Here is a 25,675-nt window from a genome sequence, read left to right as displayed (position 1 = left end):
TCCTTTTTTCTGTTTTTTTTTTAATTTGCATGGATTTGCAGAACTTATGTTATTAAGGTTTAGTGACTTTTGGATGTTTATGTTTGAGAAAACATAATTAAATAGATAATGAGTAGATCTTAGTTGTCGATCTCTGCTTTTCAAAGTGACTTTCTTTTCCCTTGCATTAATAGGGCTACTCTACAACCCTATTAACAAACAAAAATGCATAGGACCTGAGAACTTGACTGTAAATTGTGCATAACACCATATCATCCATTAATCAACTGTGAGTACTGACATGACAAGCTAGTCCATTGTAGGACTTACGCACAAAACAATGTTAACCAGAACAAAGGCAGTTGCTTATTGTACCTGCATTAACTTCCTTTCTCCTCCTAATACATAGTTTTATTTCCTATGATCTGGGAACCAAAGAGGTGGTTTTTAAGCTTGTAATCTTACCTTAATATTTAGCATTGGGTTTAGTCCATTTAATTTTTATGTACAGCTTACTGATGCTACTTATTTATTAATGCTATTTAACTGTGGATGAATATACCTATGGCCAACAAAGTGAAAAAAAAAAAAATCATATGTATCAGCATGATTTATTAAGTTGCCTGTGCAAAATTTATTGCCATTTCTTCTTCTGGTCAATGTGAAAACAGAACAGCATTCCGAGTGAATCTATGAACTCTTTTAAACATAAAACTCTTAGAAGTAGGAATCAAAATATCTTAAGTAAATGTATGAAGATACATATGCAGAATGTAGATCAATACTATAATTTACAGACAGATATAACATGATGTGTTGACCTCCTCAGAGTATTTTTTTCAAGGACAGTTTAAAAATCCAATGACCTGATCTCATTTCATCTAGTAAAAACCACATTATAAAAACCTGTTTGTTTCAAATTCAGTTTGCAACACACTGGAAGACACAGTTCATCTTTCACTGATAAATTGAATAGAAAAGACAAAGAACTGGGCAATGATCCTGTGAAATACACTCTGACTTGCTGTATTGTGGGATAGTAGATTTCATATAATGTAATTCTTGAGGTTTGCAGAGATAATAAAGCATAGTGCTAGCAACCATTTTGCTGTTAGTTATTTTACTTAAGTTCAGTCTACTTTCTGCAAATTTGTCTTTGGTTTGCACTTTTTATTACTTTCAAAGAAAATAAAAAATCAAGCAGAGTTATCACTGCCATAGTCTACAGTTGTTATTTATGTAAGCCTCTATGGTAGTTTTTCCCTTCCCATAATTTTCACAAGATACTTGTCTAGCCAGGAAGAAGTTCTTGAGTCAGTATGCTGGATGGTTCAAATTTAAAGCATTGGGAGCATACAAATAACTTTAGTAAACATGGCCCCCATTTTCTGTGGTGAGAAGTTTAACTTTGAGTGAAGAATGCAATACTTAGCTGCTTTCTTAATTGCTTCTGCTTTTGAAGGGAGGTGATTAGGAACGATTTTCAAGTTTGCTATGCAAATTAAAAATATTATTATTTATATATATTTAAAGTATTATTGTCTTATCTTCATTTCATTGTCTATTCATGCTTTTATGTTAGGATTTTATATTGGCAACTACTGCCACAATGTCTGCAGTATGGTTAGACCTCGAGTAGATGTATTTTAGCAAGAATATTTTACTGATTTCCATGAAGACTATAGATATGCCAGCAAAGTAGATCCACAAAATGCAAGAAGGATTCTGGGATCTTTTTGAAAATAATTTGGAGTTGTTTCTTCATTGTTTCACGTCTTAAAGAGCACTATTAAAGTAGAAAATGCAATAATACGATATATACAAAACTATCATGTTTCATAATGGAAATTCAGATGCAGGGACTGTGAGAATGAAGACCTTGGGCCCACTGTAGGAGAGGAACTGGTTCAAGACCATCTTAAAAATCTGAACGTGCACAAGTCCGTGGGTCCTGATGAGATCCATCCGCGGGTCCTAAAGGAGCTGGCAAATGAAGTTGCAAAGCCACTGGCCATCATATTTGAAAAATCATGGCAGTCAGGTGAAGTTCCCGATGACTGGAAAAAGGGAAATATAACCCCCATTTTCAAGAAGGGGAAAATGGATGACCCGGGGAATTACAGACCAGTCAGTCTCATCTCTGTGCCTGGCAAAATCTCGGAGCAGATTCTCCTGGAAGGCATGCTAAGGCACATGAAAATCAACAAGGTGGTTGGTGACAGCCAGCATGGCTTCCCTAAGGGGAAATCCTGCCTGACCAATTTGGTGGCCTTCTATGATGGGGCTACAGAACAGATGGACAGGGGTAGAGCAGTTGCTGTCGTCTACCTGGACTTGTGTAAAGCGTTCGACACTGTCCCACACGACATCCTTGTCTCTAAATTGGAGAGACATCAATTTGATGGATGGACCACTTGGATAAAGAACTGGCTAGATGGCTGCACACAAAGAGTTGTGGTCAATGGCTCAATGTCCAGCTGGAGACCAGTAACGAGTGGCGCCCCTCAGGGGTAGGTGTTGGGACCGGTCTTGTTTAACATCTTCATCACTGACATGGACAGTGGGATTGAGTGCACCCTCAGCAAGTTTGTCGATGACACCAAGCTGTGTGGTTCGGTTGATACGCTGGAGGGAAGGAATGCCATCCAGAGGGACCTTGACACGCTTGTGAGGTGGGCTGATGCCAACCTCATGCGGTTTAACCATGCCAAGTGCAAGGTCCTACACCTGGGTCGGAGCAATCCCAGGCACAGCTACAGGTTGGGCAGAGAAGAAATTCAGAGCAGCCCTGCAGAGAAGGACTTGGGGGTGTTGGTTGATGAGAAAATGAACATGAGCCAGCAGTGTGCACTCACAGCCCAGAAAAACAACCGTATCCTGTGCTGCATCAAAAGGAGCGTGACTGGCAGGTCAAAGGAAGTGATCCTGCCCCTCTACTCTGCTCTTGTGAGACCTCACTTGGAGTATTGTGTGCAGTTCTGGTGTCCTCAGCATAAAAAGGACATGGAACTGTTGGAACAAGTCCAGAGAAGGGCCACGAGGATGATCAGGGGACTGGAGCACCTCCTGTATGAAGACAGGCTGAGGAAGGTGGGGCTGTTGAGCCTGGAAAAGAGAAGGCTGCGTGGAGACCTCATAGCAGCCTTCCAGTATCTGAAGGGGGCCTATAGGGATGCTGGTGAGGGACTCTTCATTAGAGACTGTAGTGATAGGACAAGGGGTAACGGGTTAGAACTTAAACTGGGGAAGTTTAGATTGGATAAAAGGAGGAACTTATTCTATGATTCTATGATTCCATGAATTCTGATGTTTACAGAGAAATGACAACATAAAATGGCATACCTTTCAATATTTTATGCTTTTCATATTTATTTTATAATATATATGTCATAATGCATGCATATACAATTCCCTTGTAATAATAAACTTTTTTTTTCTTAACTTTATCTAGACTTTCTATAATGTGAGCTCTGTTAACAAGAAATGAAAAACCTTTAAAGCTCTACATTTTCAGCTTTACAGGGGGTGTTAATATAAATTTTCAAGATAAATTTATCATTGTAACAAAAGAAATACAATCAAGGAACATAAAATGTATTATGCCAAAGAGAAAAAGACCCATACTTTGACATTTAAAGTAGGGTCATTAGTCATGGTTTTAATTAGAAAATAATCCTTTACTAAATCATCCAGTTGCTAAGTAAAAATAACATTTTACTGTAAAATATTTCACTTGAACAGTCAAATGACCATTGGGTTTACTAACATTACTGAAGCTGGTTTACATTTTAAATTTCAAATATAACTTTGTCTTTTACTTTTTAACCCAAAAAGGAAAGCCTTGGGTATGCAGTACATTTCACCAAAACTACTCCTTCTTTCCAGGGACTTACTCTGTCTTGCTGAAATGAATGCATTTTAGAAAAACTTTTCTTGAAAAAGCAAATAAATGCTTAAGAAAGCAGCTAGAACTACATGGATAAGGTTTTCTAAATTTAATGTCTTAAGCTGATGTTTGATCAACAGGTGACCCCTTTGAAGTGCCGCAGTTTTTGTAGCTATGTATATATTTTTTATAGCTATGTAAATTTGTTACGGGTACTAAATTCAGAAAGATCTGTTAAATTATCTGATCGGTATGAATGTACTCAGTTATCATAACACTAACCCTATATTCAGTATCTGAAAAAACCTTCTGTTTCGGCTGGCATGGCATTTTGCACAAAAATCCAAATGAGTACAACTGGATAAATGATCACAGGTAAATGGGTATACCACAAAGAAGCAAATGAATAATTTAAATATCTAAGTTTCTGTTGAATTTGTTGGCAACATATGATCTGCAAAAAAATCAATAAAGGTCAAATGAATGTATGGACTGAAAGTCATCTGAAGACTTCTTTCCACCTGTGAAATGCCATTTTCAGGGACACCATCAATGTAACAGTTATGTTCAATGACTCATTTCACAGACACCCATGTCAGATGCCAGAAGCAGCTGTAATCTCCTCCTAAAGCAGGGTTTATTTTTAACATTTTGAGAGTAATATTGTCTAATCAATTCAACTTGCTTAATAGTCTTGAGTGATACATCTGCACCAAATATTTTGCTTATATATTCTTTGATATATTCAATATAATATTAAAAATGTTTCCAGCCATCCGGTGGTTGCTTCCACCATGGTAAGCACATGGCACTTGCATTGGTGGGTTGTCGGCAGTGTGATATAGTCAATCTGCCAGGCCTTCCCATATTTATACTTCAACCATCGTCCTCCATACCAAAGAGGCTTTAACATTGCAGCACATGTTTCACACTCATGAATAACCTGGGCAATAGTGTCCATTGTTAAGTCCACCCCTCTATCACGGGCCCATCTTTATGTTGTATCTCTGCCCTGATGGCCTGAAGTGTCATGGGCTCACCCGGCCAAAAATAATTCACCTTTATGTTGCCAATCTAAGTCCATCTGAGCCACTTCAATCCTAGCTGCTTTATCCACTTGTTCGGTGGTGAAATTCCAAAGTACTGGAGTGGCCCACTGACCTAGATACTTGCCCATACTATCCCACACACCCTGCCACTCATGGCTGTCCAGCCTCAGGGAAAATCTCTTGGTCTTCCTATATGATCGTCTCACCCCAGACAAGGCCCAAACCTGACTCTGCTTAACTCTTGAAATTAGACAAAATGGTCATGGGCAAAACACACTCTGTATGCATGCCAACATGGTGATCCCCATCACAGTCAGCAAACAGGTCTCAATAGTATTAAAAGGCCATTCAAAACTTCAAAACTCTCAAACGATTCTGTAAACTGTCGGGGGGGGGGGGGGGGGGGGGGGTGTTGCTGCTGGGAGAGTAAGAGAATGTCTCCTTTACAGGTTGACCACCTGAGAAGGAGAAAAAAGATGTGTAATTGCTAAGCACTTCTATTATATACCTCCCAAAGTATAAAGGTGGTGACCACACTGGGAACATAAGCCAGATCAGTTTCATGATCAATGATTCTGTTGTATTACAAGTCATTACCGTAAAGTACAATGAGACAAGAACCTTAGCCCAAGGCCCCCAGCCAATAAACACTAACACAGCAAATACCAACTGCAAGTAAGTCACAACATGCTGAAACTGTGAGATCAAAAGCAACAACTTTGAGAGCCAATAAATCAGCATTGTGACGAGTGACTATTAATCCAAAACAATGAATGCTTATCACAAATAAAATTAGACACACTCTGGTCAGATCTGTTGTTATCTGTGTTGGGCGCCAAGAAGAACTGTTGTGGTTTAAGCCTGTCAGCAAGTCAGCCATGCGGTTTCTCTCTCCCCTGCATCTTTCTTCCCTTCCTCGCCCTGCTCCCAGAGGGATCGGGAGGAGAATCAAAAGAATGTAACTCCCATGGGTTAAGAACAGTCCAGTAACTAAGGTATAACAGAAATCACCACTGCTACCACCAATAATAGTAATGATAAGAGAAATAACAAGGGAAGAGAATACGATACCACCCGCCAAAACAAGCCTGACCGAGCAGTGAGTGCCTTTCCGGGTAACTCCCAGTTACATCCCAGGCGTGATGTGCTGTGGTATGGAATACCTTTTTGGTTAGTTTGGGTCAGGTGTCCTGTCTCTGCTTTGTCCCGGCTTCTCCTCCTCCCTGGCAGATCATGAGACTCACAAAGTCCTTGGCCAGACCAAACATTTGAGCAGTAACTAAAAACATCAGTGTTATCAGCGCTGTTCCCAGGCTGAAAGTCAACAACACAGCACTGCACCAGCTACTAAGAAAGAGAAAAAATGACTGCTACTGCTAAACCTAGGACACACCTTCATATGTTTGATATCAGCCAGCAGGTGGTGCAGTATTCCCTTCTATTTCTGAGGTTTTGACAATGGGGTTGGCTCTTTTAGTATTTGATTCATCTGTCTGCAGTTTACCTCTGGGGATGTTTCAGCATTGCTAGCATATTGTCTTAAGTATTTAATTGCACCAGACCATGACTGAAAAGTGTGAAGTAACTTCAGAGCCATCACCCATGATCCTTGGAGACCATGGGACAAAGCATTTCTGGTGGTTAACCCCTTTTTTTTTGACACTCCTCTAGTCCAAAACTGATCTTGGTCCATGCTTCTTCTCAGACACAGTTACAGTCAGTGAGAATGTTTTGATTTTCCTCTGTATTATTGCTGCAGTTAATGAAGATTCACACATTTTGGTCCTGCTTTCTTCAGCTTGTCTCAGAAGATTTGATTGCATAACTTCTTTGTTGGCAAGATGCAAGAATTCCTCGCCTAGATATACAGCATTCATAGTAACTGTCCCGGTGTATAATGCAATGTATTTTAGTATCTTTCTGAATTCTGGATTGTTGCCTGGAAATGTTCAGACATTGCTTTTCATTTGGGAAGAATGTAATCTTTATGTGTGGGAAATTGAACGAAATGGGACTATTAGGCCAATGGATGGAACAGATTTCCAAACGGATGTACCACTATATCACTTTAAAAGTTGGGGAATGATTTAGAAGAGTTGTCATTTGAGAGACGATCAGTTATACAATTACTTTACCATCATATGCCACAGACCCCTTACAGCTTCTTGGCACTTTCTGAAAATCACTTGGTCTTAAATATCAGTAAGGGTTTAACCAAAGTTTCCCCCTTTAAGAGATCCTGTTGATCAGTACAGAGGTTAATCTAGTTACTGTGGTTCTGAAGAAGCCACATGGTAGGTCAGGCACTTTTTATGTATGCTTGACTTCACCTTAATGGAAATGCATTTCTTCCAGTGTCTATAATCGATTCCAGGAAAGTGAAGAATTCAGATGTTAAAGAGGCACACATCTTAAAATATTCCAGTTACTGGAATAACCTTATCCACCCTCATGAAAGATAAGAGCTTTTATATATTTCACCATATGTAATATCCAAAATAGTATTAAACATTACTGTGATGCCTTTTTACATGAAATGCCATTAAAATACCTATACTGAGCAAACTGCACAGGATGCAAACTAAACAGTTTCTTGAACTCAGTTGAAATTTGGTTTGTTATATAGTTACGCTATCTCTAGAGATACATAATTAGAAGTCCTGCATGATGGGGTCACCTTTACATGTATTTGTTCTTTTGTTAAGTTTAATTAGTATGAAAATAAGTATCAGGAGCCCCATGTTAGGGCTTCTAGGAAGTGGAGTAGCATTCACTAGCTTGTGTGTCTATATTTATGACTTGATTTTAAAAATTGAATAGTTAAGTCTGGCAAGAGATTGACTACATGTCAGTGTTTTGATTTTTAAACTGATATTGTTGTGTTGATTTTCTTTTAGGAGTAAGTTCAGCAAATGCATTGATAGTAATGACTTGCTTTGCCATATTTTACGTAACACAATTTGCTGTCACATATTATTCCCTCATCTGAAGCTGTGCTATATATAATTTTGATTTTCGTATATGCATTTAAAATATTGTAGATCTCAGCTTCTGTGTCCAAAGGATTAATTGTGGAGGGGGTATAATCAAAAGTAGCAAACTTAAATTCATCCAAAATCAGTTGAAGTTGCCCACCAACCTTCTATGAGGAGCACTCTTCTTTGTGACAGCTCACATAATTCTATTCAGTAAGCAGAAACTTGTATTTAGCTCCAGTCAAGAACTTCTAAGTAGGCTAGTATGGGACATTTCAGGACCAAATGGCATTAGTAAAACTGGAATGAGTCACCAGAGGATAACCTGACCTTCTGTGGCAAACTTCCTCCTGGAAGAGAATATGCAAAGCAGGACCTCATTCTACTGACAGTGCAAACAGAGCATGTCTTGCAAGGGGAGCCCCTGGACCTAAAGACAGAGAACTGTTCTCACTGGCCCCACTTTCCTCCCAAATAAGCTTCATTTTTTATGAGAACTTAATGAACTTCTCCCCGAAACTCTTGGAGAAGATGGTGTTACCACAGTCTGTAAAAATCTTAGTCTTCTTTCCTTGGCTGACACTGTGTATAATCACTTTGAGAAAATGATATTCCACAATTCAGAATGTTTTATGGCTTTCAGAAGTTTCAAGATGGTGGCAATTAGAAAAAAAGTATCACAAAAATTGAATCTTAAAAATTGTTAATTTTTAAATTGCTTTAAAATCATAGATTCAAGGAAGTACCCATATGAGAAAGTAGTCTTTCTTAATATTGCCTATGTTGTTGAACTTTGCCTGAGGTTGGGCTTTTTACAAATCAGACTAGGTCTTTGAGATAAGAACCATCTTTCCTATATGTTTGCATAGTTATCAAATTGATTTGGCCTTAATATTAATTGATTCAATTACCAGAAGCTGCAGCATTATAAATTGTGAAAGTAATCTATACTTTTCACTTTTCCATCTTGCATTCTGTCTTTATCACATTGGTAAATAAGTTTGTCTGCAAATTTCAGTTCCTTGCAATATTCCATAATTTCTATGATTCTGAGTAATACTTTTAATTTTAAATTGTTGTGGCCTGTAATAACATACAGGCCACAGGATCATTTCTGCTAATTCCCAGGGCACTCCGTCATTAGCCTTTTGCTCCAACTACTATAACCAGCTTTTAATTGATGAAAGGACTTCATTTAGCCTCCTGTGGCTACTAACTTAATAATCTCCTGAAAAAGAATCTATTGAAAGCTTTTTGAAATCCTAATGCAATATCTATGGACCCAGATATCCTTCATCTATTATTTTTTGTTAACTTAAAACAGTGCCTTAGATTGCTTTCAGCAAGCTGAACCTGCAAAGTACAGATTTCTGCTCTGTGTCTAGCAAGGCTATTTCATAAGAGCAAGAGACCTACAAAAATTTTAGTTTACTGTTTTAAACCAGCTTCTCAGTTGTTGCTGAGTTTATGAGACAACCAGTTTAGTCACTGGGCTCTTATGCATGTAAAATTCTCATTATACTTCTAAGAAGTATAGATTCTTTTTGAAAATGTAAAAAGTAGGTTGTTCTCATTAAGAGATAGTATCCAAATGATGTTTAAAATCAATAAGATTAACTATATAATAAGAAATGAATGATCACACTGTGGACTATGTCTTCTTTCCTGGTTTGTACAGTTTTTCTTGCTTAATGATGATGTTATCCGCAAATACACAGTTACATCTTTGGAGATTAGTAAAATGTGAGGGAAGATTTTTCTAATGTTATTGGTATAGAAATATAACCTAAAAACCTTCATGTTGGAACAGGTGTAGCATAGTTATGATTTTTTTTTCCTCTGACAATACTCAGAAATCCCCCACAGCAGTACATTTTTTGAATTTGTGAGCAAGACTTTAACATATCTGTTCCTGCAGGGAACCATCAGTAACCCCTTTACTTTGCTCAGAATAAAGGAATAATGGGAAAGACTTTAAAAAATAGCTTAAACATTCATATACAGAAATGCACTTGCTTCAAGTTTCCTCTTGTTGCAAAATGCAACTATTCCCTGTTTTGATCAACTTTGAAATTGCACAATGTCTCCAAAGTAATATATTAATGTAGACTCACCTTAAATGCTTAAAAAAAAAATCTTTTCTACTTTGCTTTTGGGGAGAATGAACCCAGTACCACTATTTTATTCTATTTATTATGGCCATTCTACCCACTTCCCTGCCTACAGGAAAGTCAAGAGTCAGAAACTGAGAGAACAGTCTTGTAGAATGCCCTTAAGGTAGAAAAATCACTATTCTAATTTGCCTTTCAGCCATTTGGTTTCATCATTTTTATTACATTTTAAAAAATGCTGTGTGTGAAAACACATATGATAACATGTAGTGACATGTTTTACAAGCTTCCCCAATTTCTAAAGCCGTAAAACTGCCAGTTTTTCACTATGTGTATGTCTGAAACTTATAACAAAATTGGATGGACAATTCTAGTTGTACATTACATTATAGAAGGTTTTCTAGTATTTTGTGCTGTGATTTAATTATTAAAAAAAGTAAATCTTCAGATAGTTGTTCTTAAGTTTTCCCACAGACATTTTTTTCTTTTATTCCAATGTTTATCTCTAATTTTTAATTTTATGTTATTAAAACAAAAAAAAATGTTCAAGTTAATTTGACAGACAGCTTTACATGATTGGCAAAGGGAACAGAAATTAATACCAAAAAAAAAGAAAAGAAAGAAAACAACTATTTGGACACTAGCTTTCCAAATGGGATAGAATCAATTGACATTCTGTCCTTATTTACCTTCACAATTAGTTCTTAAAAAATAGCATAAGAGTGTTAAGTTTCATCTTATCAGAATGGTAAAAAAAAAAAAAAAATTCTTGGAACTAAAGATAAATATTTTTTCCAAAAAGTCAATTCCAAATTAGTTCTGTACTGGCAGACTGCATTGTATATGTTTTTGTTGGTATGGACAAATTGATTCACTCTTCTTCTGATAAAATTTAAAATGAAATCCATATTGCATGAAGTAAATAAATTTAAGACCAATCTGTCTTCCTCAACAAGGTAGTGAAAGTCTTGCTGCCACCTCCTTATTGTACACCTGCTTTCAAACTGCCTTGAAGGGGGGCAGGATTAATCTCTACCTAGCCTCCTTCCCTTGCCTATTACTGGGACAGGATTGTCCTCTTTGCTTTCCTTTCCAGAGAGCAGGTGATAACTGGTGTCTAATTAAGTGTGTACAAAACTGAAAATTTCTTCTTAACAATGATAATCCTGTGTGCATTCGATAGTGAAGCAACAGAGTTTGTCCTCTGCTTCTTGCTGATGCTCAAGCGCAGCTGTAAGGGATTTCTCAGATGTTGCAGCTGAGAGTGGAACTTAATCTACCATGGGCTATGGACCCCTGAGGAGTTATTAATTCCCACTCACCTCTCAAAGTAGGTGTATATACTACATATAATATTTCACAACTATCATAATTGCAAATTATCTTTACATGTAATGTCATGCTCGTATTAGGCAATTGCAAATAAGAAAGAATAACAAAATGTAGAGAAATAATGCCTCTCTGTCTTAATTTGAAGTTACACATTTATTTTACTTATGGAACTCTTACAACATACTAATAAGTAATGTAAAGAAAAAAAATGGGACTGTTGGGTGTGGCTGACAAGGTGTCAGCAAGTCTTCAAACAGCAAGAAAAATATAAATAGATAAGCATACATTCTGAAGTAGTGGAGGTACTTTTGTCTGCCACTGAGGTTATCGTGTGGTCCATTATTTGCTTTACAGAATTCACAAGTATGTTTCACATCTGTCAGAATCATGTTTAGAGACCACTTTTCTCAGGGTGCATTCATCTTCTATTTATAATGCTTCCATTCAATTGAGAGAAAGCAATCCTTTAAGCATAGTCTATAGCTATTTGCCCTATTAGAAGAATAGTGTATTTTACATGCTTTTTTTGGAAATCGGTTGACTGAGATAATCTAATGTGATCAGAATCCAAACAAATAAGAACAAAGTAACACTTAATTTCCTTTTTTTCTTTTTTTTTTTTTTTTCAGTTTGGAGTATTTCTATGTATCAGTTTGTCCCTGTTATTTCCAATGAAAAATAAATGAGAATAAAATCTGGATATTTTACATTAGGGCAAATTGATGATAACAGATAAACTCTCACAGCTGCCTTGTGTGGTAGCACTCATGCTTTCCTATCTGTACCGTGCATACCTTATGCATTTTAAATAATATTTTCCCTATTTGCATCTGCATCATATTGGTGGCTCATAATGATTAATTATTCGGTTCAACTCTTTTTACTTTCTTACTGTGTTACACTGATGAACTCTTATACTATAGCAGAAATCCTTGCTATTAGTCTGCCCCATTAAAATTGCATGTCATAATCTAGGGAGTGTTTGTTTCATCCTGGTTTTTGTTGTCTGATATGCTGATCCTCCTCTATATTGGCAAGACCTGCCTGATCTGTATAATCAGCAAAGTATATATTTACAAAATCTAAATCCAGGTAGTACAATGAAAAAGATTTATGAAAATGCAAGAATGGAATCCCCTCCCCCCCTGAAATGTCCTAGATTATCTTCTGGATGGCAACGCACAGACTGTTAGCAATTCACACGTGTAAATGAGAATCCTTTGTTAAATAAGAATTAATTCTTAGGTTGCATTGATAGGAAGATATTTCACATTGTTGTTTTTTTTACTGTCTAGCTGGGGAGAGGTTTACACAAATTTGTATCTTTTTTCACCTTGCCCCCATTTCTCAGGGAATCACTGATCATCTAGTTACTTGGGGAATAATATGACCTTGTTGACTATTAGTTTTCCTCACTTCTTTAACCCTAGTAAGATTAGATTATCACCTTCAGGTGTGGCAATTGGAAATAAAATGTTTTCTTTTTCATATGCAGGACCATCACTGCTGCTAGTAGCAGTTGTTCTCCAAATAATATCTGTGTAGTATGTCTGCTGTAATGCCATAAATTGGAGAATTTGTTTTTCAGAGTTCTATCCAGAGATCATATCCAGTTCTAACCATTGTTGCTTACAGTGGACTGTGAATAGTTTTGCCATATTGCCAGATAATTTTGATCAAATATTTCTGGTTCAGGAATGTTTCTCCTCCATACATATCAAGCATGAGCCAAAAGTAAGTGGATGCTTTTTATTAGAGTGTTTCCCCAGAATTTGAAAATAATCCACATGGGTCAGGCAGCAGTGTCAGTTGAGAGAAGGCAATTAGTCTGCAGGGGTAAGGAGTTCTTTTGCTTCAGTTTGGAGATATATGTAGAAGGAAAATCATTGAGCAGGTAGAAATAATAGCTGGAAAATAATTACCAATTATATGCACCTAAAATTAGAATGAGAAATTTGTTTAGAACTACATTTACTTTAAGGTACGCATCATAGCTGAGAATTTTTCACACCATAGTCAGTGTTTTCATACCATAGTCAGTGTTTTCAGACTTAAAAGTTACTGTATTCCAGCTTCATTTAAAAGAGCAATAGGACTAAAAAGAGAGTAATACTTGCTGGAAAACTTGGAGGGACTAAATGAAGAATTAAGCTTTGTACCATAAGCAAAGTTACCATATTAAACACTCCATTTAATCAAGTCTAGTGAGCATTACTTGCTCCATAGTGAAGATTAAAACTAAGATCCCACTATGAATTAAGAGACAAGAGCCTTGAATACAGAGATGAAAGCAGATCTTAAAAGGAACCATATAATCCTCATGAAATCTTAACAGTCCTCACAAAAACACCTGGTTTTCCTTATCAAACCTGCAAATCCAGAGCTTCTTTTATTATACCTAATTTTAATGTCTTAGATAAAGACATTAAATGAGTACATAAGCAGTTATATGTAATGTTTCTAGGAGATCAAATCCAATTTTTGGATAATCATATCAAAGACATAATATTATTTAATCAGTTGTGTGAAATGGGATAGAAAATTATGTATCTTAAACACTAGCTTCTAAAACTTGTGTTTGCCTTATAGATTACCAGATTACTTAAAATATGATTAATTAAGAAAGGCGAATTACATCCTTATTGTAAAATGTCTTTACCTCGAGTTCTCTCAAATACCTTGGTTTCTTCAGCAAATAGGCAGATTAGCCACAAAGCTTATTTTTGCTCTATACAATCCAGACTCTTTACATTGGTTTTCGTTTTCTCAGCAGTCTTGCCTCTCAGTATGAGTTGCTTCATAGGAACAGATTTTCTGCTGGACAAATTAACTGTGATACTGCAATCATTTTCCTCCCATCTTGTGCATTGGTTATACATATTGATAAAACAACAATTATGAACTGTATTTTGTTTCTTTTTCACCTAGAGAGCATAAATAGTATGGAAATTTAATGAAACAGAACATTTTGCTGATTACAATACAGTTGGTTTTGTTGTGTGGTCATACTTTATAGTAATATATCAATTTTTATTGCTTGACCTATTTACTGAAAATTCAGAAGCTGAGTTATCACAATTTACAAACCATTAGTACAGAAGTTCATAATTATTGTGAGATTTTTTAGCATCCATGGTTAAAGCTTTATTGTCACATGTGGACAAATTTTGCCAAGAATTCGGTCTTTAATCAGCATTTTTGTAGGTGGATGTGGAAAACAAAAGAGTTTTTGTGGGTGTAAACAGAAAAATCACATTTTTCTCAGAACAGCTGTATAATAGCTGCTTTTAAAAGCTAAATAGTAAACACAGAAGGAAAGGGTTTCGCACCATAGAATGTGAGGCAAAATATTTCTGGCTTCCATGTTGTGGGAGTTATTATAGAGCACAAAATGCTAAGTAAAATTGGCTGTATTGCTGGACAGCTGACACTTGAAGAAATGAGTTAGAAATCAGATTCCTTTTCAGAGCCATGCCAGTTGCCATCCACTTAGGGCTTTGGATCTAACTGAGAAGCAAGGAGTACACACAAATGCTTTATGATCTACAGCTTGTCATATTTTGTAGAGATCTTTTTCGTAATAAGGCTTTTGTGTCATGTAAAAATCAGATTTGTTTTTAAACCCAGAAATCGTATACAGCTTAAAGTTATTATATTATTTCTACGTATGCGTAATGTCTAACTCTAAGACAGAGCTGCTAGATGCAGGTAATATCTTTTATTGACCGGTTATAATAATTGAAAAACACTGACAAGCTTTTGAACACATATGCTTTATTTATATCTGAAAGAGAAAAAGCATATTTCAAGGGCAAAAAACAGCTGAGAAAAATTGCTCAGAGTAACAGAAATACCACGTCTTTCAGAAAAGATAACTGGTAGATACAGTTGGGGGGGGTGTTAGCAGAGATTACACTGTATGTGTTTTGAGCATAACAGTTGCAAATCCTGATTCAGGAATCTAACATGGATGTGTATACATCAAGGATATTTTTCCATGGAAATAGTTTGTAGTTTTGAAAGAGTTGTCAAAAATCCATGGAAGGAATGATTTCTTAAATAAACAAAAGGACATCATCTGCTAAAGGTGTTTTTCCTTATGAAGCCACACCCCAAGTTTTATGAAAACCACATGCATTACTAATTGTATCTCTGTCTTTCATATCTAAACCTTTCCCCAGACGCAAGTAGCTGTTGCAGATTTTGGTTTTGATTTTCTGAAATGAGAGGATTCAGTGACAAAAAGTGCAATCTGATAATCTTATAAACAACAAATTAAACTATAAAAAGGACATCTTATTGGCCTATGGACAGAGAACAGGAAAAAATTGCTGCATTTGATCCTGCTTTTTTTGTCAATATTTTATGTCTGCTTAGCCACTTCTTACCTGATAGAGGTTTCTTGCTGTAATGAACTACTCAGACTTAGGCTTGTCACCGGAAGTTTGTAGTTGTACTGTTGTTTTCTGTTCTTAGTGACTTTGAGGTCAGACTTCTTTTGCATTTCGCAAGTATTGTCTGTGTAATGCTGATTGCCCTCAAGAAATACAAAATCTATCAGTTAATGGATTTAAATGTCTTCTGATTCTTGTTTTGGAAAGATTTTCGTACATGGTTGCTCAGTATAGATATTTTCAAACTTTCTAAAGAATTGACCCTGGAATATTAAACTTAAACAGGGGAGTTCAGGTTAGGTACATGGAAGAAGTTCTTTACTGTGAAGGTGATGAAGCACTAGAACAGGCTGCCCAAAGAAGTGGTAAATGCTCCATCCTTGTCAAGTGTTCAAGGCCGGGTTGGACAGAGCCTTGAGCAACATGGTGTAGGATGAGGCATCCCTACCCATAGCAGGGGGCTTGAAACTAGATGATCTTAAGGTCCTGTCCAACCCTAACCATTCTATGATTCCATATGATTCTATATAGACCCTAAAGGCATCTTGTGAACCAAAAGCCAATGATGAAAATTTACAGAGAAGCCATCATATGAGGTGCTCTGAAAATAGGAAATTTAGCTTTCATTTGTTCCTTCTTCTGTATGGTTCATTGCAGGGACTTGATTTCACTTACATAAGTGTATAGGTGTTAAGTAATTATTCTTTTTAGTCTCCTATAAGAGTTTAACAGTCGATGTATGTGAGACTATGTAAGTATGTAAATGGCTTTATGTCTGCCAATAGTGGGATGCTCACAGCCTATGTGAAGGACTTACTTTCAAGTATCTGTTCCAGTTAATTTTCATTTATCATGGATGCATCAGTTTCAACATGAAAGATTGAAGCAGTCAAGTCAGTAGTTAAGGCGTGCAAGGCGAGGATTCAGATCTGCTCAAAGCCAAGCAGGAAGGAAAATGAATCCTGGTTGCAAAGAGAGAATATATATCTTCTGGTTACTAACTATGGGATTTGCCAGTGAAGTGTAAATCCCGAAGCTTGTTAGGTGTGAAGGAGGAAGCTTCTCCCCTGTTCCAAAACATAATCTCACTGGAAAATAGGATGGCAGCTAAGCAGTGTTTTAAAGGTGGAAATGGATGCCTAAAGAGATGGCTTGGTCTCAAACCATGTCCCTAAGTGCCACATTTACGCATCTTTCAGATACCTCCAGGGATGATGGCTCAACCTCTTTCCTGAGCAGCCTGTTCCAATGCTTGGCAATGATTTTGATGAATTTTTTTTTTCCTAATATCCAATCTAAACCTACCCTGGTACAACTTGAGGCTATTTCCTCTTACCCTGTCACTTCTTACTTGGGGGAAATGACTGACAACCACTGCAACCTCCTTTCAGGTAGTTGTAGAGAGCAATAATGTCTCTCTCCTTGGCAATGCTATGTCAACAGTTGGACTCAATGATCTTAAAGGTCGTTTCCAACCTAAAATATTCTATGATTCTATTATCTCCAAATTATTTTGAGGCTAATATTCTGCTCAGAGAAAGTGCTTTGCTGTTGAGCCACTTTGCTGTATTTGACAGGCTGAAAGCAAACTTCTGGTTCTCTCTTGCTATCCTGACTGTGTGTAACATCAGGGTACTGGTGAGTGGGAGAAGGAAAGGGGAGCAAAACTAGCAGTTTGCAAAATCCTTTTCAAAATCTATAACTTGGGAAGGTTAACACACTTTGTATTTTAGGATTGGAGGGAGATTCCTATTAGAAAGAGGTACCTAAGTTTTCCACCTTTTTTCACAGTAGAGACTCATGTAATTTCTTTAGAATTTTGCTCCTGAAATTAATAGGAAATAAAATTAGGTCAGTATTCTAGAAAGCTGGGAATTCTGTAAAAATATTTATATTTGTGCCATGCTGGATATCTGTTGGTTAAAGGATTCGTTCTCTTATTTGTTGTTGGCTTGATTATATTGTATCAGTATTGAGAAATTGCATTTATTTTCTTATTTATTTTGTATTTTCAGGTAGAGATAGAAACCCTGGACTATAATTCCTATCTGCCTATTTTTTTTCATGGCCTTTGTGAAATGACATTTCCACATGAGTTTTTTGCTCGTCAAGGAATTCATGACATGCTGGAACATGGTGGAAACAAGATTCTTCCTGTCATTCCTCAGCTCATTATTCCAATAAAAAGTAAGTAAATATGTGCAATAAAAAAAAAATTATAAAATTGCATTTCTATAGTGTAGATTTTGATAAGTTGCTAATTAAGCAATATAACATGACAGACTGTACGTTTCATGGAGATTATTGCAAATGTGAGTAAATTGTAAGGTGTAAGGACAGAAGCTTATGTTTTCAATCACCTGGTACATACAGTAATCCAGAATAGACTGTCTGGTTAATATTTTTTGATTATAAATGTGGGTCTTGGTCTTTGTAAATGTGAAGTGTCTTTTTCTTCCCTGATTTTGTATATTATATAAAACCATTACTGCATAAACCAGTTCATCTAAAATGACAGAGGAATGAACAGATGAAACTTACAGAATTATGTTTCTTTCTGTCCTTTTTATTTATTGTACAGTTGTCAGATATCTATTTACTAGATATCTTTTCTATCATCATTCTTATTGCTTTGCATATACATATATCTGTCTAAATTGGAAATTCTGCCTGACTAATGTTGTATGTAGAATTTTGGCATTTAAAAGTATTAATTTTAAATATTCAGACATAATTCTTTGTAGAAAAAATATGTGAAAGGTACTAACTCCTTTTAATACAAGTGTAACACCACTAAAACTCCAAGTTTAAAAATCCCCTAAACTTATTTTTTTGAAACACCTCATATTTCAGACATATTGTTTTGTCCTTTCCTGTTTCTTTAGATCATTGTCTTGAGGAGATATGATTCTGAACCATCACCCTTTATTAGTTAGGTATTATTCTTAAGTCTGCATGCTACACCTGTACTGCTAGATGCTCATATTTTTTAAGCTTGGCTTCTGTTTTAGCATTGCTCAGTATCATTGGTATCATTGCTGTCCTTCCTATTTTTGTGAGATGATTCAGCATCCATGCTAATACAGAATAAAATGGAGTCATTGTATTTGTGACACAGAACGGAGTCAAATACAGTTTTGGAAAAGGGGAAAGGGAATGTCATTTAAGGCTGATAATACTGAAATAATAATGTTGGAAGGGTCAGAATTGTGTTTTGTTCACTCAATTTATTGCCATTTTAAAAGATTAATTATAGAATTCATTATCTGTAGATTTTGAAAATGTCAGAGGGAATATATAATATTCAGAATGGTTACTCTGAAAGTGACACTTGTGAAAGGTTTACGAAAACTATCTTACAGATTTTTTCTCTGAAAAGGGAACACATAGAGAAATCATGTATTTTCTCTAAATATGTTTTTCCAGCACAATCCAAATATATTTATAGTAGTACCATTATTTTTTTTTTTTGAAAGCTTAAATAATTTCTTTGGAAAAGACATCAAGTTTATGACAGCAGCTACACAGCTAGGATTTAAAAGTCTTGCTGAGACCAGAATCTAGCTCAGAAATAATTATCTGGAAGCTTTAGCTGTTACACAACATTTAGCATTAGAAAGAGACTGCTAGGTAAGGATATTTGTATGGGTTTGATATATAGACTCTTAAATTAAGTCATAATTTATTATTCTGGAACACATTCAAGATTCTGCTAGCTCAATATAGTTGCTGGTTCTTCTGTATCGACTTTAATGTGTGAAGAGTTGAAGTATTCTCAGTGATAAAGGCTTCTTCCTAATCAAAGACATATTAATATTAAAAAGACACTGCCATCTCAAGGAATCTGAAAGTGTACTTCAAGAGTTTCTAAATTTACTATGACTGTGTAGTATAGGAGTCAGAGCTATACATTTCTGTGACTCAGCTGCATCCACAATAAACTCAGCTATGTTTTACGCATATTACTGTCTCTAAAGTCTGCCATGGGGTGAGTTATATCTGCTTAACCCGTCATCTTCTGGACAAATACCATATTTCTATTGTGAAAGAGTGAATCAAGTAATGGTTAGGCAAGATAATATATGCAATAGAAGGGAAAGGGATAAAAGAAAGACAGAAAAATAGCTTTTTAAAGCATTTTTGTCTCCTGCATGTTCATCAAAGGAAAATATTGGTAAAAAGCTGTTCTCTAAAAACATTTTAAATTACATATTAGAATTCTGTACTATATTTTAATGATTTAAGAAATTATCCTCCACCTGTTCTTGCTTAATGTTCACACTTCTTGAACACTATATCAGAAAGATGAAAAATATTTATATATTATTATCTTCTTTCTTATAATAATATTATTTAATGAATCTGGGTTTCAGTTTCATTTTCACTGTAAGCCCAAACCAAAATATTTTCAGAGTGACATTACTTTTAAACTCAGATCATTTCAGTGATCTAGTTTATACCTGCACTGTTGCAGATGAAGAGATGATGAAAAGGAACATCTTCATAGATTTTCTAGTGAAGAAAATAATGTGAAATTAAATCCTTAAGTATCCTGGATCACTCAGTTTCCAGAATCCTTTCTGTTCTGCACTGTGAATCCTAAAACAGACACATAGGCAATCTGAACTTAGGTCTAGGAGCCAATAAATCTTACATCTTTACACTTAAATTGTAACTTAGATAGAAATACTGTTTCTACACAGTTGCAGTCAGCAGACTGGCACTTCTGATTGAGTCCAAAAAGAGTGATTTCCATCCTTAGAAACACTGAAGTTTTCCTTTTTCAGGCTTTTTCCATGCTGTTAAAAATTCTGTGACACAGTACATCAAGGACTTTCAATAAAGGAAGCAGATTTTTTGTGATTCAGGTACAGAGAAATACTCCCTCGGTGTCACCATTTTTTTGATGTTTAATAAATTCATAAATTAAACTCATTTATTTTTTCCTATTTCCCACGTTCTATTTGCATGTAAAATGTGGATTGTTGTCTTGGACAGCAGTGTAGTTAATTTTCATTTAAAGTCAAATCAGTGTCAGTGTTGCATTTAGACATGTAAAGTTGAACCTGTCGCTAGCAGTTGTTCTGAGCACATTTATATTTGTTTCTTCATCTATCTTCACTGTATTTGAGATTTTAATAGTCATTATATTCTTCCTTGAATACTGAAATATTTTTCTTTAATAAATATTGTTTTCTGGGCTATAGTCTTTTTCTTTCTGCAAGTCATGTAAATTAATTTCTGTCATCTAAAGAAAGTAAATTAAACCTTTAATGGAATTATTACCTTCCTCCCCACTAACTGTTGCTCTTGAGAACCAGTTCTGGTTATTAAGATCACAGGCCGAAAATTGAATCTAAACAAACTTCTTTGTATAGACCCACAATGCTTTAAATAAAGCAAAGATCTCTCGTTAAAAAAATAGAAAAAATTGTCTTGATTCCTAAATACCAAAACATTTCCCTTGTAGGCTCCATCAACCAGCACAAGTGATTGCAATTAGAAAGTCTATGCTAGATTCTTCCACTCAAACCTGATCATTTCAGGTAGTTCCAAATGGTTTAGAAACTAGATACTTTTTCACTCCTGTCTATGAGGAGAAACTGTTTCTCGTTCAGTAGAAATAGATCTCATACATGTTTGGAAAGTGAAATCTGCAGTTAACATCTCTCACTTTTGCAGTTGGAGATCAAGCTACTGTCTACTGAATTTATTAATTTATTGGGTTTTAACATTTAGTACTGAATGTCATCTGCCATTTTATCACCCAGTTATTCTGTATGATAAAATCCTTCTGCAGTTTTTCAAAGTCAGCAGTTTGGCATCTGGAATAACTTTGTACTATCAGAAAACTTTGTTATCATTAGTAAACATCTCTTCCAAATCATCTCTGAATATGTACTGAAACACATGTGCTTCAACACAGATTCCTGCGAGGCTCTACTAGCCTAGGAGATACTCCTGCTCTGTGGCCATTTATTGTTGCCCTCATTTCCTATCTCTAAGAAGTTATTTATTTATATGGAATCCATGGCAATAAAAATGTTTCAAAAGCCTTCAGTGAGGGACCCTATCAAATATGTTTTGGAAGTGTAAGAAAACCATATTATCAGAGGCTTTTCTTGTCCACATTCTTCTTCTTCAAGGACCTACAGTACATTTACAGCACTATTTTTTCAGTACAGATGCCAATATTACCAGTTTCTGTTTTTTTCATATCTTTCCTGAAATCTTTAAAAAATGAAGTCACATTTCATTAATAAGAAATCTTTTTTAGTTGAGAGGGTGGAGTGGATACTCAGTGCAGTTTAGTAGCTTGAGGCAGCAGAGGGGAAAGGAAGTACATCTAGGTCCGGACTGAAGCTCTGTAAACTGGCATAGCCACTGAGGTTTGGGGGCTTTATTCTCCTTGTATTCTTTATACTAGTTATTCTTTATATTAATTATTGTTTTAAACTAGTAATAATTAACTAACTAGTTAATAATAATTCTGTATAGTAAGTAGGGCTTGCAAATATTAATAGAATTCAAGTTTTACAGATGCCAATCTAGTAAAATACTACAGTTACAAGCACAACTAAAGCTGAAAAAAAGCAACTGACTCTCATATTCTGCTAGACCACGTTCCTTGCAAGTATCAATTATCTGCTTATGGATTTTAGACTTTTCTGTGTCTTGGGCTTTGGCTTCACAGGACAAAATTGGCCTACGGTTTTCATGCTTTGCCCCCTATTCCTTTTTCCCATCACCTCACTGTATAACATCACTCATTCAGTTATACTGGAAGTAGTATCTGTACATTTATATTGTGAATTGGATCAGGACCTTACCTGACTAAAAAAATTACACAAACACAAGGTTGTTATTCTGGTTTTTACTCACACTTGATTGAAACACTTTGTTTGTAACAGCCTTCATTACTGTTCTGTAAAATTAATGTAAAACTTCTATTATATCAGTTCAGGTACTTATTTTTAAGTTTTGAACAAAGTTCTCTGTAAGAGAGGTACGTATCACTTTAATCAATTGCATTTTGAGAACACTTCATGTTAGCAGTTCTTTAACCTGACCCTCTGAATTTAAAAAAGAAGCCCTTGATCAACAAGATTAAGTAGATCACAACAATTGAAGCATCTTTTCCCTGACTGCTTGTTGTCCTGCAGGAGACCTGCTCTATGTATCTTGTTCTGCTTTAGCCAAGAATTTTCTAAAACAGGTACCTTATTTACAAATTGGCAGGAGGGAGATATCAAAGCAAACTAAGCTGGTTTTAATCCTTGGTTGTGAGATCTAAGGAAAAAAAGGAAACTCAGTGCGTTTCTAAACAGATTCACAGGTGTACTTGGAAAAGGGGTTGAATATAATTGAAGGCCAGTGCAAATTAAAGACGATTAAAATATCATCATAATTTTAAATATAACTACCAAAATCTAAACTTTAATTTTTAGAGAATATATGGAAGTTTGGGGAATCTGATTTGTTTAGACTGTCACTGTGCTATCTGGGGAAGAACATTCTGATTCAGCCTCTTCTGTGAAAATATACTATCTCATGGAAAAGATCAGCTGTATACTGGGAGAAATTCTGTCATGTTTCCTGGCTTTTAAAATGTGTCAATTCCACATTTCATTATATACTTGCACTAAGCAGGTAGCTAAGCTAGAGGGTCTCCTGGAAAAGTGTTTATCCTAATCACAAGCAAAATTCTCAAGCTTATGTACCGTTAAAGGAGAAAACACCAGAACTGCCACACACCGAAAGGGAAATATATACCAGTGAGGGAAGTCCTCTAAAAACCCTTTAGGGAGTAGAAAGGTATCTTTAACTGAGAAGCAAACTAGTCATTCACTTTGCTATTATTGTGAAGATCCATGTCTTATAGCAACTTCTAGGTCAGGAGGCAACAGCCTACCATGCTTTCAAAGTGGAATACTTTGGATATTATGAATGTTTCCTTCTTCAGGGATATGTAGCTGTACTGTGCCAAGAGTTTTCAATGGTCTGCTTTATTCCTGTGTGAGGATGCTAGTACTTTCTTGCATTTTTATTAACCTCTGGATATCACTGACATTTTTCAAAATGTTGATATGTACTTATTTCATATGCTGCATTAAAATTTTCTTCCTTTGATTCATGTGGGAGAATAGTCTCCAGTGATGGTAGGACACAAAAAATAATTACCGGATTTTTAAAAGATAAACATATGTTTGAAATTGATGTATCCTTGGGGCAGGGACTGTCTCTAATTAAGTGTTTACGAAGTGCCTAATATAATCAAGCCGGGAGCTGTTTGACTGCTATGCATGCCACAGTCCAAATATTTAATAATAATAACAACACTTCTGCAGTCAATTTGATATTACTTTTGATATTTGCAAGTGTTTTCCAAACACACACTGAAAATTTCTGCAATTTGAAGGGCTTCAGGCTCAAATTCTTTAGTCTGTTTTATTCTACCCTATCCATCTACATCAAGATCTGTCCAGGCCAAAGGGTCTGACCTACGTTTATGCCAGTATCAGACAGCAGCAGTAAGCACATCTGTGGGAGGTGTACCCAGGCAGAGGAACTCCACTTAGCGACAGAGCTCTGGGAAGCAGTGGGAGAGAGTGAGAGAGACAGACAGGATGTCTGATACAGGGAATTCCCCATCTTTTCTCCAGCTGGCTGAACACAGTGACTTAAGGGATAAGCAAAAACGGCAAGTTCCTGCCTGGCACAGCAGGACTGTTTCCTCTGTGAGTACCCAACCTTCCCAGCTGCCTTTCACAATAGAATCATAGATCATAGAATAGTTAGGGTTGGAAAGGACCTTAAGATCATCTAGTTCCAACCCCCCTGCCATGGGCAGGGACACCTCACACTAAACCGTGTCACCCAAGGATCTATTCAACCTGGACTTGTTCCAACAGTTCCATGTCCTTTTTATGTTGAGGACACCAGAACTGTACACAGTAGGTGTGAGGATCTGCAAGAGGAACTGAACAATAAAGAGGATGATGGTTTGTCTAGCTTGGAGGTGTTGCTGAGGTTGTCAGCCTACATCCTCTGTCAAAGCTGCTTCTATTTAGAAAAAGAAGATTGGTCATTGTCACAGAGACTCCCTTCTGCAGGGAACAGAAAGCCCAATATGCAGATTGGACCCACTTCTTAGAGTAGTCTGCTGTTTCCCTGGGACCTGAGTTAAAGATGTGAAGAGAAAGCATCTTAACATGGTACAGCCCTCAGATTATTATCCATTATTGATTTTTCAGGTAGGCAGCGATGAAGTTGCAACAGGATGTCCAAGGCCAATTATGAGAGACTTCAGTGCCTTGGGACAACTGGTTAACAGATCAGGAGCACAAGTAGTGTTCTACTCTATCCCTCCAGTTGCAGGAAACGATAAGGGAAGAAACAGAAAGAGCCAGCATAACAATACCTGGCTCCAAGCCTGATGTCACCAGCAGAATTTTGGGGTTTTTGATTATGGGTCAGTTTACGTAACATTCAGGCCTGCTGGCACCAGATGGGGTACACCTGTCTCAAAGGGGAAAAAGGATCTTTGCACAGGAGTTAGCAGGGCTCCTTAAAAGAGCTTTAAACTAGATTTGAAGGGGAAAAGGAATAAAACCAGGTTCTCTAGAGATAAACCTGGGGATAGCACTCCAGTGTTTTAGGGACAGTGTGCTAGCAAGATCCTTCAGTCTGCCATTGCAGTGGAGGTAGGAGATCCGTGTAGCAGCAAAGACACAAGGTTTGTGGTGTTAGAAACCATGGAAGTGCCTGAGAATGGACACAAGCATGAGAGCTTATCAAGTCCTCCCCCACAAAGGTGGTGGGATCAGTAGCCAACTGAAGTAAATCTACACCACTGCATGCAGCATGGGCAACAGCAGGAAGAGCTGGAAGCTGTTACGCAGCAGGAAACTGTGGTTTAGGATTAAGAAGCTGCGATTTCTGTCATATT

General features: G+C 36.4%; 1 protein-coding gene across 3 annotated transcripts in view; it reads left to right on the top strand.

Annotated features, from left to right (window-relative positions):
• PACRG (parkin coregulated) overlaps positions 1-25,675 on the top strand; it is a 238,624-nt gene that overhangs the window by 114,854 nt on the left and 98,095 nt on the right. For all 3 annotated transcript variants that reach the window (XM_061471417.1, XM_061471415.1, XM_061471416.1), the window contains one exon: positions 17,742-17,913. In XM_061471417.1, coding sequence (XP_061327401.1) covers positions 17,742-17,913 — 172 coding nt within the window. The remainder of the gene's footprint in view (positions 1-17,741; positions 17,914-25,675) is intronic.

Source organism: Pezoporus flaviventris, unplaced genomic scaffold (assembly GCF_033815535.1).
Source record: "Pezoporus flaviventris isolate CSIRO_AGI_PZ_B2104156 unplaced genomic scaffold, CSIRO_AGI_Pfla_v1 ptg000066l, whole genome shotgun sequence".
In the NCBI taxonomy this organism is placed as follows: Eukaryota; Metazoa; Chordata; class Aves; order Psittaciformes; family Psittacidae; genus Pezoporus; species Pezoporus flaviventris.
The sequence above is the reverse complement of the archived record's forward strand: the minus strand, read 5'-3'. Positions and strand labels throughout refer to the sequence as shown.